At 37.0% G+C, this 14,174-nt stretch overlaps 1 protein-coding gene across 2 annotated transcripts in view; it reads right to left on the bottom strand.

The window, feature by feature from the left end:
* The window catches only part of WDR70 (WD repeat domain 70), a 263,085-nt gene that overhangs the window by 84,725 nt on the left and 164,186 nt on the right, over positions 1-14,174 (bottom strand). For both annotated transcript variants that reach the window (XM_006730411.3, XM_031024925.2), the window contains one exon: positions 11,749-11,923. In XM_006730411.3, the coding sequence (XP_006730474.1) occupies positions 11,749-11,923 (175 nt within the window). The remainder of the gene's footprint in view (positions 1-11,748; positions 11,924-14,174) is intronic.

Here is a 14,174-nt window from a genome sequence, read left to right as displayed (position 1 = left end):
CTATCTGATAGCATCCATTCATTGACTCGACAAATATTTACAGGGAGCACATACTATATGTCATGCTCTTTTTAGGGATGGAAAAATAGCAAATAAGACAAAAAGTCCCTGAGCTTATGAAGCTTAGGTTAGGAGGAATGAGCAGACAAATGAAAAATAAAACAAAATAATTACACAGTGGTAAATGTTATAAAGACAATAACATATTTTAGGCAATGGAACAGAGATAAAGGTTCAGGGAAAACAAGGGCACTATTCTAGCCAGAAATCTAGCCTTGCTCTAGAATTAGCCTTCTTTCCCCATATTCTCTACTATTACACTGCTTTGTGGTTCTTTGAGATGACATTTTGCCAGAGGTCAGAATGAGAAGTGAGCTGCCACAGCCAAGGCAATAAACTATGACAAAGGCCTACAAGCACCAAGGGTAACAAGTACAAAGTCTCCAAGGCAGACAAGGCCTAGTAGTATTTGAGGAATGGAAAGAGGCCAGCTAGTCTGGAGTTTAATGAGCATAAAGAAGAATGGCGGGTGAGATAGGGCACTTGGATGGTTCAGTCGGTTGAGCTTCTGATGACACTTGATTTCGGTTCAGGTCATGATCTCAGGGTCCTGAGATCGAGCCTCATGTCAGGCTCCCCACTCTGCAGGGAGTCTACTTTTCTCCCTCTCCCTCTGCCCCTCCCCATGTTTGCACAGGCACGCACATACAGACTCTCTCTCTCTCTCAAATAAATAAAATCAATCAATCAATCAATCTTACAAAAAAAGAAGAAGAAGAAGAATGGCAGGTGAGGTTGAAGAGACAGGCTGACACTAAATTCCTATACCATCTCACTATTTGAATCACCCCTTCCCTATCCAACTACTTGAGCTAATGTTAGGTCACTAACTGGACATTTCTGGGGGAAATTCACCATCACCATAGGCCAAACTGAGGCAAAGCATTCTTCACTTATTAAAATGATGAGATTTTAAAATGGAAGATTATTTCTTAAAAAACATTTGACAGGGTTTACACTCCTGGATAAATCATCTTCTGGTCCACAGTTCAAGAGCAGCACACAGGGAATAGCACCTGATTTGGCTTTCAAGGAATAAAATCGCCACCAGCAGTTGCGGGCTTGCAGGAGAAGCACACAGGGCAGAGTGGTCAGTTTTGAGAAAGGTAGCAAGGCAGGACAGGATGATCAGGAGGGAACAAAGTATAATTAAGTCTGATTTTTAAAAAAAAGTTTTTCTATTTATGGAGAAAGTCGTGGGAGATATTCAAAGGCTGCTTAAAGATAAACTGAAAGGCTGTAGGTGTCAGTCAGAGGAAATGTGAACTATATTCAGTATGTGGTAAGCACTGAAGCAGTGTGTGTTGCATTTAATAGGATTTAAACTGGAACTGGGTATATCAGAGTGGATGGACAGAGAAGGGTGAAGATACCCAGAAACCCAGGTTGGAGATAATGCAAGTCTCAAGGAGAATGAAGGCAAAGGAGGTGAAACTGAGGGGGCAGATGTGACGGCCACTAAAACACAGAATTTGTAAGATTGACACTGGTTATAGAAAAGGGAAATTAGCAGGAGAAGAGGTTGTTTCAAAGAGTGGATACTGTCAATAAGGAGAAGAAAGACTGAAAAAAAGAGGAGAAAGGAGAAAAAGCTGAATTTGGTGCTTGGAAGTCTTACATTTTATTCTTCAAAACACTCAAAGATTACACAATATCTTATGATGCATCCCCAAAATATCAATTTTCCAACTTCTCCAGGGCGTTTGAAAGCAAACTGGGGTCGGGTCACTATTTTTGTTCACTGTGATATATGCCGAGCACCTAGAATAGTACTTGGACCAGAGAACATGCTCAATAACTTTTGTGGAATCAATGATGTGATCTCTCCATCTCCCTTCTATCTATCAGCCCCTCTTGCTCCTTGTTTATGCCCCTATTGACCCAAGAGCCCACATTGAGCAACTATCTTACCAACATCCTTAATTATATGGCCCATTATCCTTCAGTTACATGTTTCCTATTTTTTTCTCTCTCTCAGATTTCTCAGGATCTTCTCTATAACCCTGAAAGTTCATGATGCAGAGCTTAATAGGACTCTTTTTCATTCACTGTACTGAGTATTTGATGAGCCCTTCCTATCTGGAAAATTCTGTTTTTTCAGTTCTGACCTTTTTTTGAGGGGGGGGGGCGGGGAGCAGGAGTAACTATTTCTTATCTAATTCCATCCTCCCTCCTCTACATTTTCTTTTTCTAGAATTTTCAAATCAAAATTGACCCTTTTAAAAGCCTATCATTCTCAGTATTTTATTCTGCTTTCTAGGAGATTTCTTTGACTCTATCTTTCAACACTCTTATGAATGTCCCCCCTAGTATCATCTATTTACTTTCCAAGAGCTCTTGCTTGAACTCTAAATGTTCAAAAAATTTTTGTAGTATTCTGCTTTAGTTTCTTGGTTGTCATATTTTCTCTTTTTTCTCTGGAATATTATAGGATTTTTTTCTTAAAATTTTCTTCTGTTTTCTACATTGTCTCTCTCTCCCTTCTGAGTTATTCTGTTTCCTTTAATCTCTGTATTTCATATTAGAGGATTTCCTCAAATGTCTGATAACCCTTGTCTGTCCATTAATATATAAGAGTAAAGCACTAAAAAGCTGATTAGAAACTCTATGTCAGGGGTGAAAATCTTGTAAAGGGCTAGACAGTAACTATTTTAGGCTTTGGGGCCTTGTAGTCTGTTGCAACTCTGCTGCTGTAAGGCAAAAACAACCACAGACAATATGAAAATGAATGAGCAAGGCTGCTCTGATAAATCTTTATGACAATGAAACCTGAATTCACATAATTTTCATATGTCATGAAATATGTCATATTTTCATTTTTTAAATGTGTAATTGAAGCAGGCAGAACAATGCCCCCCAAAGATTTCCACATCCTAATTCCTTAAATTTGTGAATATGTTATTTTACATGCAAAAGGGGAATTAAGGTTTCAGACTGAATTGATATTGCTAAACTTATCTTAAAATAGGGAGGTGATCCCAGATTATTGAGTCAATCTGATGTAATCACAAGGGTCTTTAAAAGTGAAAGAGGGAAACAGAAAAGAAGGTCACCATGTTGTGATGTGAAAGGGCTCCACTCACTGTTGCTGGCCTGGAAGATGGAGGAAAGGGGCCATGAGCCAAGGAACGTGGGTGACTCTTACTAGCTGGAAAAGGCAAGAAGACAGATGTTCCCCTGAAGGCTCCAGAAAGGAACACAGCCCTTAACTACCTTAATTTTGGTCGAGGAAGACCTCTAACCTACTAAAGTGTAAGATAATAAATTTGTGCTGTTTTAAGTCACTAAGTTTGCGGTCATTTGTTACAGTAGCCATGAGAAAACAATACAACCATTTAAAAATGTAAAAACCCTTCTCAGCTTGCAGGCCATAGGAAACCAGATGGTGGGCTATATTTGGCACATGGGCCATAGTTTGCTGACCCCTGGTATAGGCTCTTGAACCAACTGCCTGGGATGAAATCTCAATTCTGCCACTTACTAACTGTAATCTCTGGTAGGCAACTCAACCTCTTTGTGTCTTATTTCCTCATTTGCAAAGTGATGATAGTAACAGTACTTGCATCACAGGAATGTGATAAGGATTAAATGAAATCATGTAAAGTGTTTAAAATACCACCTACCCCACAGGAAGCACTCAGTAATTACTATTATAGTAACAATGGTGGTGAGGGGGGACACAGCTCTACATGAAGATGTTCCCCTTATCTCGGCTTTACCTGGAATATAGTCTCTAACACCCAGAAGTAATACTTTAGTGTTCTGTAGGGGTGAGGGAAGAAGAGGGAAGAACGGTGATATGGTTGCACACGATAGAGAAGGGAACGGCAGGATAAGTCCATTTGTCGTTTACTGGCTGCTCCCGCCACTGCTGAGGTTTCTACTTTCTCTCGTTGGCTAAGTCAGTTACCATTCACGCATCTGGTTTCCAGCTTCCAAAAGTGTCATGAGTTCTCTTTTCTGCTGTCATCTCCCCTCTAATGCTCTTCATCCATGCTTTTAAAAATGCTTTTTCTGTCATTTTAGTGGGGTCAGGAGGGAGCAGAGCTGAATGTGTTTAATTTTTCCTGTTTAACTGCAAGTCTTAAAATGCAATTGCTCTATTATTACTGACTTCAAAAAACAAGGACAATAATCACTTATATTTAAAAGAAAATCTTCTGGGGCGCCTGGGTGGCTCAGTCGTTAAGCGTCTGCCTTCGGCTCAGGTCATGATCCCGGGGTCCTGGGATCAAGCCCCGCATCGGGCTCCCTGCTCCACGGGAAGCCTGCTTCTCCCTCTCCCACTCCCCCTGCTTGTGTTCGCTCTCTGGCTTTCTCTCTCTCTGTCAAATAAATAAAATCTTTAAAAAAAAAAAAAAAGAAAGAAAGAAAATCTTGTAACCTAACTTTTTCAAAAGCCAGTATTTTCTCATTTAAAAAATGTTGTTTCCAACAGTATACGACATTTTCTAAAAGCATTATAAGTAAAACTTTAAAGCTTTCATTAAAATAATTGACAAATTAGAACTTAACTTCAAGGCCTGCAAGTAATTTTGCACAGTTTTGATGATTATTTGTGCTGTGAGTCAATGACATACCTCTGTGAAAAGTAAACTTCGAAAAATATGCGTGTTTAAAACACTACAGAACAATCTGTATGTCACATGTTTTCTCCTGAGTGTTTATTTAAAAAGGTAATTTTAGTTCATACATCTACTCAGGCACACTAACCAGTGGGTACATAACATTCTCATTAATTGATGGTGAATACACTGAATGATGGCTATAACAGGGATCTACATTCTCATCTTTCTAAGCCACACCTTTAGTCACCAAGAAATCTGTGAAACGTATGACACTTTCACAATCTGAGTTCAATAGCATCCTGAGATCTAACTTTACCAGTCTACAAAAACTGTAAGCTGACTAGGGGCTAAAGAGAAAAAGGAGGAAGAAAACCAATAGCTATTGAGAACCTGTTATGTGCAAGTCCCATTCTGGGTACTTTTAATATATTACCTAACATATTCCTCAAAATAATCTGACAAGATGGGGATCATGCCCTCATTTCCTGAATAAGGAAAATGACATATAGAATACTCAAGAAACCCAGGACTGATAGACAGAAAGCCCTGAGTAATGTATAATGTGATTTATGTCTCAGGTACAAACTATGCCATAGAAGTATGCAATTGGTATTTAGCTGTCCATATTTTCTAGACTCCCAATATTAGGCCTAATGAAGAGAAAAAAATCTATATTTGAATTTTTAACAATGCTCTTTATATATTTTTTTCAGAGAAACAGCATGTTTTCTCAAAGGAAGATACCAGAAAATTTTTTCTAAACAATTTGCTTTATAAATTGCTTAATAATACCATTTTCCCCTCTATAATGTACTTTGCTCCCCCATATAGTCAATATCTTGCCGCTTTAACTTGACTCATATTGGCTAAACGCTTTGAATCACTGTTAAATGACCGACCTTCATGTAAAGAAGGGAGAAGACACCTGGAGGAGGGCATGAACCCGGACTTGCTTGCAAGCAGTGTTGGCCACTGGAAGTCATGTTTAACTCATGAAAGCCTTTTAATGACATCACTATGAGAAAGATAAAGGACACTCAAAGAGTACAGAGAAATCAAATCTCAAAAAGCTCTCCATGCATTATTCCCAAGGTTGATAGCTAAAGCGGTATGTCACAAAAATTAAAACACAAGACTAAAAGCAACTGTTTTGGGCTGAAATAGTTTCAAAGGGAAATTTTTTAATGAAATTTGACTTATTCACGTTTGTAGATGATAATAAATGATAAATAACTGTGTAATGAAATGTTTTCCAAAGCAAAGTTATGGGACATTAAAACTGCCCAACAAATGACAAATTGGTCACAAAACAAGATTGGAAATAAGGACAAAATACTATATGCTAAAAATATTTCAAAGTATTATTCTTTTTAAAATCTCCAAAATCTGCAATATCAACGGGTTAACACTCTATTTAAGGGAAGTCTGGAATGTTCTAATTGTACAAATGAGAAAGATGAGGTAAATATTAAGAACCCTCCTTCATAAAATTCATCCTTCTCACTAATACTCTCTGTTAGTATACGTACTTAGAGATAATTCTGATACTCCATGCGAGTAAATAGTGTTTTTTTCCTTAGTGGCTATGAGAGCTTCATAAGAATGTCCAAAAAGCAGGGGGAGAAAAAAAACTATCCATAAAAAATTACTACAGAATGTAGCTAACCAATAGTATGAGAATTTGGCCTGAACTTGGTTTACATGACGTGTGAAAGAAGAAGGATCAAAGCTGTATTATGGAAATTTAATAGAAAATACCACGAAAAGCAAATCTTTAAATCTCAAAAATACTCCATAAAATACAGGCACAGCAGATAGTGACCAATAGTGAGGAATGATTTCTGTGAAACTTTAAGCAACTTTTTTTTTTTTTAAAGATTTTATTTATTTATTTGACAGAGAGAGACACAGCAAGAGAGGGAACACGAGCAGGGGGAGTGGGAGAGGGAGAAGCAGGCTTCCTGCGGAGCAGGGAGCCCGATGCGGGCCTCGATCCCAGGACCCTGGGATCATGACCTGAGCCGAAGGCAGAGCTTAACCGGCTGAGCCACCCAGGCGCCCCGAGACTTTAAGCAACTTACAGGTACCCAGGGACTCAAGTGCCACCCCTCCCACAAAACATTCTTTCTATTCTGCTTTATTTTCCTTGTGGCACTTGCCATTATCTGAAATTAGCTTGATGGTGATTTTAAAAGAAAAGATTCAAAACATTCTGAGCAGTAACAATCTCAAAAGAGCCTTTCAATGTGACTACTTTGACACGGAATAGCCCTTGTTAGGCTGGTTAGTCAAATAACAGCATTATTACTCTGTAATCCCAACTGATCCCATTGGTTATCTAAATTCCATACCTCTCAGAGGTCTTGACTCTGACTACCTACCTTGACCCTCTAAGCCTTCCCTAACTGTTCCATATTCTGGGCACTATACAAGGTAGCATCTGATTATATATTATCTTACAGATGGTTCTCTTTTTTACAAACTACTTAATGGGTTTAAAATTCTTTTGTCTCATTCTTAGTGAGGTGGTAGGTGTTCCAAAATATCAGGTGAAATGTTCCTAGCTAGCTAGCTAGCTAGCTAGAGATACAGAGATATGGAGAAAAGTACAGAAGAATACATACCAGGTAATTTACAAGCATTATGGGGTAGAGAGAGAATGATGAGAGCAAAGAAGTTTCAATAAAAATAAATTTTTTGGGAAGTGTATCTTTCACGTCTGTAAAATTATGATCCCATTTAAATAAAGAAATTAGAGCTCTACCTATTCACTTACAAGTACAAAAAGCAAACTGCAAATTCTCTCCCTATATAAAAACAAAACCTTTTAATATATGTTTATACACACAAATAAAGGGAAAGGTGAAAAAGGACATAAGTCAACCTAAGCTTAACATGGGTTATCTGACAGTGACTGGAGACATTTAAAGATCTGTAGTGCACTGGATCTAAGCTACTACTGGTGACTTTATTTCCCATAGTCTCTCTCCTTTACACCTGTTCTCTTACACACTGGGGGGCTTTATTTGCCCAGAAACTTATCTCCCAACATCATTACTAGTTCTTGCCTGAACCCTTCTCTGATCCATACCAACCATTCTCTAGGATGGCTGATAGTATGGGCACTGATCAGCCACTGAGCTGGAGAAATGTCTCTGCAATATCTCTTAGGCTTGAAGTTTTCCTGATAGGGGGTTGTAGTATGTGGTCATTTTCCTAAAAGGCACAGCCCCAGAATCTGGGCAGGGAATGCAGGCAAAAGGAGAAGTAAGAGGCAGTCAGGTGGAGAGCAGGTCAAGCTGCTGCTGACAGTACGCTACTGCCAAATAAAACTACTTCAAATAGTATTCCTTCCCATCACCTGTGTCTATGGAAGGCAAAAATAAATAAATAAATATGAGACAGATTCCTGCCAACATCTTAGTTTATAAATAGTGATTGCAATACAAGTAAATACAGCATGTTCTTTTAGTAAAGGGTCTAGCATATTGTAGAATCTTAATAGATATTAAAGAACAGCAACACTGCTTTGAAAAAAAAAAATATATGTCCAAAGAATTTGCTATGTGTTTTTATACAAACAGAAGTCATTAGATATTCAGGGGCACCTAGGTGGCTCAGTTGTTAAGCATCTGTCTTTGGCTCCCAGGGTCCTGGGATCGAGCCCCGCATCGGACTCCCTGCTCAGCAGGAAGCCTGCTTCTCCCTCTCCCACTCCCCCTGCTTGCATTTCCTCTCTCGCTGTCTCTCTCTGTCAAATAAATAAATAAAATCTTTAAAAAAAAAAAAAAGATATTCATGAGACCATATAACATTGGAATATTTTAAAAGTCAGAAATTAGACTTGACAGCCATGAAAATAGCTTTTAAAAATCTACCTGTGTTAATACAGATTGTGTATTTATACATCATTAAGGATATACCAAAAATAGGGGTGCCTGGGTGGCTCAGTCATTAAGCGTCTGCCTTTGGCTCAGGTCATGATCCCAGGTCCTGGGATCAAGCCCCGTGTCGGGCTCCCTGCTCGGTGGGGAGCCTGCTTCTCCCTCTCCCACTCCCTCTCTCGCTGTGTTCCCTCTCTCCCTGTGTCTCTCTCTGTCAAATAAATAAATAAAATCTAAAAAAAAAAGGATATACCAAAAATTACCTCAGTCTATTTCTCCCCTATCCCTTCTCTATCTCTATTTCATTGTGGTTTCATATAAATAGAAGGGTTTATGTTGCTATTTTTAAATGTCTTCCCAGAAATAAACTGACAACCTTATTTTGTTACCTTTCCAGAATACATTCATTCATTCATTCATTCAACAAATCATTATTGAAGATCTGCAGTACAACAGGTATTGTTCTTTGCTCTGTGAATAGAGCAGGGAACAAAACAGACAATAATCCTTTCCCTGTGGAGCCAATATCCTACTGGAGGTAAATAGCCAATAAATCAGTATGTAAAATATATAGTAGAGTATGTCAGATACTGATCAGCATGATGGAAGAAAATAAGAAGGATAGAGAATGCCACTGGTGGGGAGAAGGCTGCAATTTTAAATGTAGGATGAAGTCAGGGAGACCTTGCTGAGAAGAGAAAATGTGAGCAAACGACTAAAAGATGTGAGGGGGGAAAGCCATATGAACATGTAGGAGAAGCATGTTGCAGGCTGAGAGGACTTCTGCATACATCGAATCCGAGTCAGGGTGCACGCTGTTACCTCTCCAATGTCACCTCCCACCATTTTGCACCTCCCTCACCTACTCCAACCACACACTAGCTTTCTTGCCACTGCTCAGCTATATGCTGGTGAATGGGGGCTGAGGGACCAAGGAGGCAATTCAGACCTGTAGAAGCTCCTCTGAAAAGCTCTTCTCTCAAATTGACAGGCCATCATCACATGACTGAAAGGGACGTTGGGCAAACAAACACTCCTCTTGAGCAGCACTTTCCAACAGAACTCACTGCAATGACGGGAATGTTCTTTATCTGTGCTGTTTGGTAAGGAGCACAGAACTAGACACATGTGGCTATTTGGTACTTGAAAAGTGCCATGTGACTAAGGAACTGAAATTTTCATCGTAAATTTTAACAGTCAAATGTGGCTAGTGGCTACCATACTGGCCAACATAATTCTAGAGTAGAGGTAGGTCTTAAGAACACAGGAATTTATCACTAATAGACACCTTACTTCTAAAAAAGAAATATTTCATTTAATTTGCTAAATTCTCTAATGAGAATTCTATGCTTAAGTAGGGCACTTATGATAGTTTTACTTAATTGTCACAAAACACACACATGTGTTAATTACTACTTACCATGTAATTCTCTCGCTACTGCATGGAAAAACTACTGCTATTAGGCTTTTTTATCTCAGCTTTAGTGTATCCCTGCAGATAATTTATTATTGCTGAAGCAGTAATTAAGAAATTTTGTAAAATTCTGTTCTTAAATCAAGCTGTATTTCCTGCAAGCTTTTTCTTCTCAATCTGATTTGTCTTTAGCTGACTATATTTACATGCAAATGTAAAAATATGAATAAATATAACAAACAGGATGTGGTATAATAAGCTATAACTTCATGTACTATTAAATTCTAACAAAACAGAACCAAAGACTATAATTAGGCAAAAGAGCTTAAAAGATTTTTTTGGGGGGAGGGGTAAATTGACATTTAAACAGCTTTATTTTTTACAAAAATGGAAATAGAAGATAGTCATTATTTTAGGAGATATGCAAAGCCAATCTTTAAAAACTATACTCAACTTTATAAGAATATGTGGGTTCTAAGAAAAAGGCACCCACATATGTACTATACAAAACACGTCACTATCAAAGCTACACAAGGAAACTTCATGACTCAGAGTTTTTATGCTTAATCCAACAGCACCCAGAGGCGATGAAAGCCAGTTACTAAAAAATTTATTGCTTGGTTAAAACTCAGTTTACAATTCAAAGGATTTTTAAAATCTCTGTGCTGTTATGAAGCTTTATGGGGTTTACAATGGAAATGAAAACAGAAATAAAAAGATCTGACAAACAGAAAATGCCCAAGATATTTCCAGCATTATCAACATGGATTCTTTTTTCCCTATCATTATTTTTTACCTTATTCCAAGACAAATGATTTTAACCCATGTGCCTAAAAAGACAACTATGTCTTCTAGGGTCCCTTTCAAAATGTAAATGTCTGATGGGCAATTTTATTTGAAAGAATATTATTTTTATAATTTTTAAAAAGAACTAGAATATAAACTCCAAATGGCAGAACTTTTTTATAATCTGCAGTATTCCCAGTGCCTACAATAGTGCCTGCCATCTAGTAGAGGTACTTAATAAATTCTAACAAATTACTAAATTAATCATTTATCAGAATCTTTTATTAAAATAAAGATAACCAAATAGTATTATAACAGTGTAGATTTTCATTTTAACATTGGTAATATAGAATCATTCCACTTATCAAAAAGTCTTGTTATACCATCTCTAATTAGAACAAAACCCTTTCTAAAGCTTATTGGTAATTCTCAAAATTAGCCAAAGACTTTCATATTCATTATTTTGCATAATTATTTACATAGAATTCTGTGATTCCTTCCAATTCAAAAATTTATTTATTCTAATAATGACCTAAAACTGTAAAATAAAATCTGAAAGCTACTCAAATGGAACATCATGGAATATTAAAACAAAATATTATTTAAATTACTACAAAAATAACTGGAAAACAACTAATGGACCATCCTAGACATTTCATGGTTTTCTTAAATCTTTTAAAGGATATTTTCTAGTACTCTGCTTAGTCTTGTTTTACACTACTATCAAATCCTTTGCTTTCAAAATCAAGTACACTGAGACACCAAATAATAAAACTGCCCTATGCTTTTTAAATTTTATACTAAAAGATCTACTTTATTTAAAAAAAAAAAAATCTAATACGCATTGGAAAATACTGAGCTGGAATGTTGCTGAAATGCTGTTTACTGCAAATGTCCCAATGTTTTATCAACTAACACTGAAGTTTAAGTTAGGGCTAAACTCAGGAAACTGGCCTTCATAATATTTTAACATGATGTTTGTCTTTATAAGGTGGTTTTCTTCTAAGAAAAGCGGACTTAAATGTCTTAGACTTACAGTCAAATTTCGGTCCCAGATCTGTATGCTTCCATTCTGGCAGGCAGCTGCTATGAGGTTTCCATCTCTACTATATGTGCACGTGGTGGGAATTACTTTTTTGCCCTGCATTGTCCGTGGTTTAAACACACTTCTTTGCTTCCTTGGATTTTCAACTTCCCACGTCCTCACAGTCCTAAAAACAATAAAGAAATTTTCATTTACAAAAAAGAGAGGAGTTTAAAACTCAGAAGAGCTCATAAAAACTGCTTTACCTCTTAAGCATATAAATCTAAAAATTATTTTAAAATAAAATGTGTCCTGTAAAACATTCTCCATTTATAAAGGAAGTTACTCACTGCAATAAAGTGAACCATATGAATCATGTTGTCTTCAAATCAAACAGCAAGTAGCAAATTCTACTTCAAATCTATCAGTTTTAAGTTCTGACCCTCTACAACAGTGGCCTCTAAACAATTCTGACTATACACTCTGATCAGTAAAACTGTTGAGTATAAACCTCCTATACACACACATTAATTTCTAAATTACTTACATGTGTTAATGTACTGTTATATAATACACACCAGAAAACACACTGAAAAAAATAAGTCACTAGAGAATGATGTCCCACTCTACGGCCAAGGCAAAGATCTCATGCCTCTAGGGGAGAAGCAGAAACAAAATTGTCTGCTCCTGAGTTTTCAACAAGTAACAAGAAACAGCAGTCTAGGGTTGGGGGAGACACGGAGTACCCTCCTGCTCACAGTCCCAGGCAAAGGAGCACTGCCACTAAGGAAAGCTAAAACAAGATCCTTAGGACCCGGGGCGGGGGGTGGGGTGGGGGACCAGAATGAGTTCAACAAATTAAATTCTTGGCAGAAACTAACCAAGCCAAAGCACTATGGAACGACATCTCTAAAGTTCTAAAAGAAAAAAAAAAATGTCAATCTAATATTCTATAGGCAGCAAAAATATATTTCAAAAATATGGTAAAGATTTTTTCAGATGAATGAAAGCTGAGATAATTCATTTCCTTCAGACATGTACTAAAAGCAATGTTAAAGGAAGTTCTTCAAGAAGGACAAATATGATACAAATGGAAATCTGAATCTACACAAAGAAATGAAGAGTGCCACAAATGGTAAAAATGAAGATAAATTTAAAAGACATTTTAAAAAATGTTTAAATCTCTTTAAAAGATAAATGGCTGAAATAAAACAATGTATTGTTAAGATTTATAGCATATGTTCAAGTAAAATGTATGTCAACAATAGCACAAAGGTTGGGAGGAAGACATGGAAGTATAGTTTTATACACTTGAAATGGTATAGTATTATTTGAAGAGAGATTTTGATACATTAAAGATATATATTACAAACTCTAGAGCAATTGCTAACATATTTTTATAATAAATATGTAATAACAGAGATAAAATGGAAATGAAATAAAAACAGGAAGGGATAATAAAGAAGAACTAAGGGATAAACATAAAACAAACAGCAACATGGTGGGTTTAAATCCAATCTCATAAAAAATTACATTAATTAGAAATGACCTAAAAACTTTTAATTAAAAGGCAAAGATTGTCGGGGCACCTGGGTGGCTCAGTCATTAAGCGTCTGCCTTCGGCTCAGGTCATGATCCCAGGGTCCTGGGATCGAGCCCTGCATCAGGCTCCCCACTCTGCGGGAAGCCTGCTTCTCCCTCTCCCACTTCCTCTGCTTGTGTTCCCTCTCTGACTGTGTCTCTCTCTGTCAAATAAATAAATAAAATCTTTAAAAAAAAAAAAAGGCAAAGATTGTCTGATGGGATTAGGTAAAAGCAAGACCCAGCAGATTCTGTCTTTTAAAAAGACACAAAAAATGGGGGCATCTGGGTGGCTCAGTCAGTTAAGCATCCAACTCTCGGTTTCCACTCAGGTCATGATATCAGGGTCCTGGGATCAAGCCCATGACGGGCTCCATGCTCAGTGCGGAGTTTGCTTGGCCCTCTCCCTCCTCCTCTACTCCTCTCCCCAGCTCACATACATGCATGCTTTCTCTCTCTCTCTCAAATAAATAAGTTTACCATATATTACATCATTAGTTTTTGATGTAGTGTTCCATGATTCATTGTTTGGGTATAATGTATGGTGATTAACATAACATAGTAAAAGAAAAAACAACAACAAAACAAAACAAAAAAAATAAATAAATTTAGAAAATAAAAATAAAATAAATAAAATCTTTTTTAAAAAATATACACAAACGTTTAAATATAAAGACTTAGATAGATTAACAGTAAAAAGATGGGGGGGGAAATGTGCTAGGTGACCATAATCAAAAGAAAGCTGGAGTAACCAACCATATTAATGTCCAACAAAGTGGACTTCAGAACAAGGAATAAAACTAGAGACAAAGAGCAAACTTTCATAATGCTAAAGAGTCAATTGATCAAGAAGACAT

This window comes from Leptonychotes weddellii, chromosome 7 (assembly GCF_054177405.1).
Source record: "Leptonychotes weddellii isolate Sample4059 chromosome 7, ASM5417740v2, whole genome shotgun sequence".
Taxonomy (NCBI): domain Eukaryota; kingdom Metazoa; phylum Chordata; class Mammalia; order Carnivora; family Phocidae; genus Leptonychotes; species Leptonychotes weddellii.
Note: the sequence above shows the minus strand (reverse complement) of the source record. Positions and strands in the feature narration are given on the sequence as shown.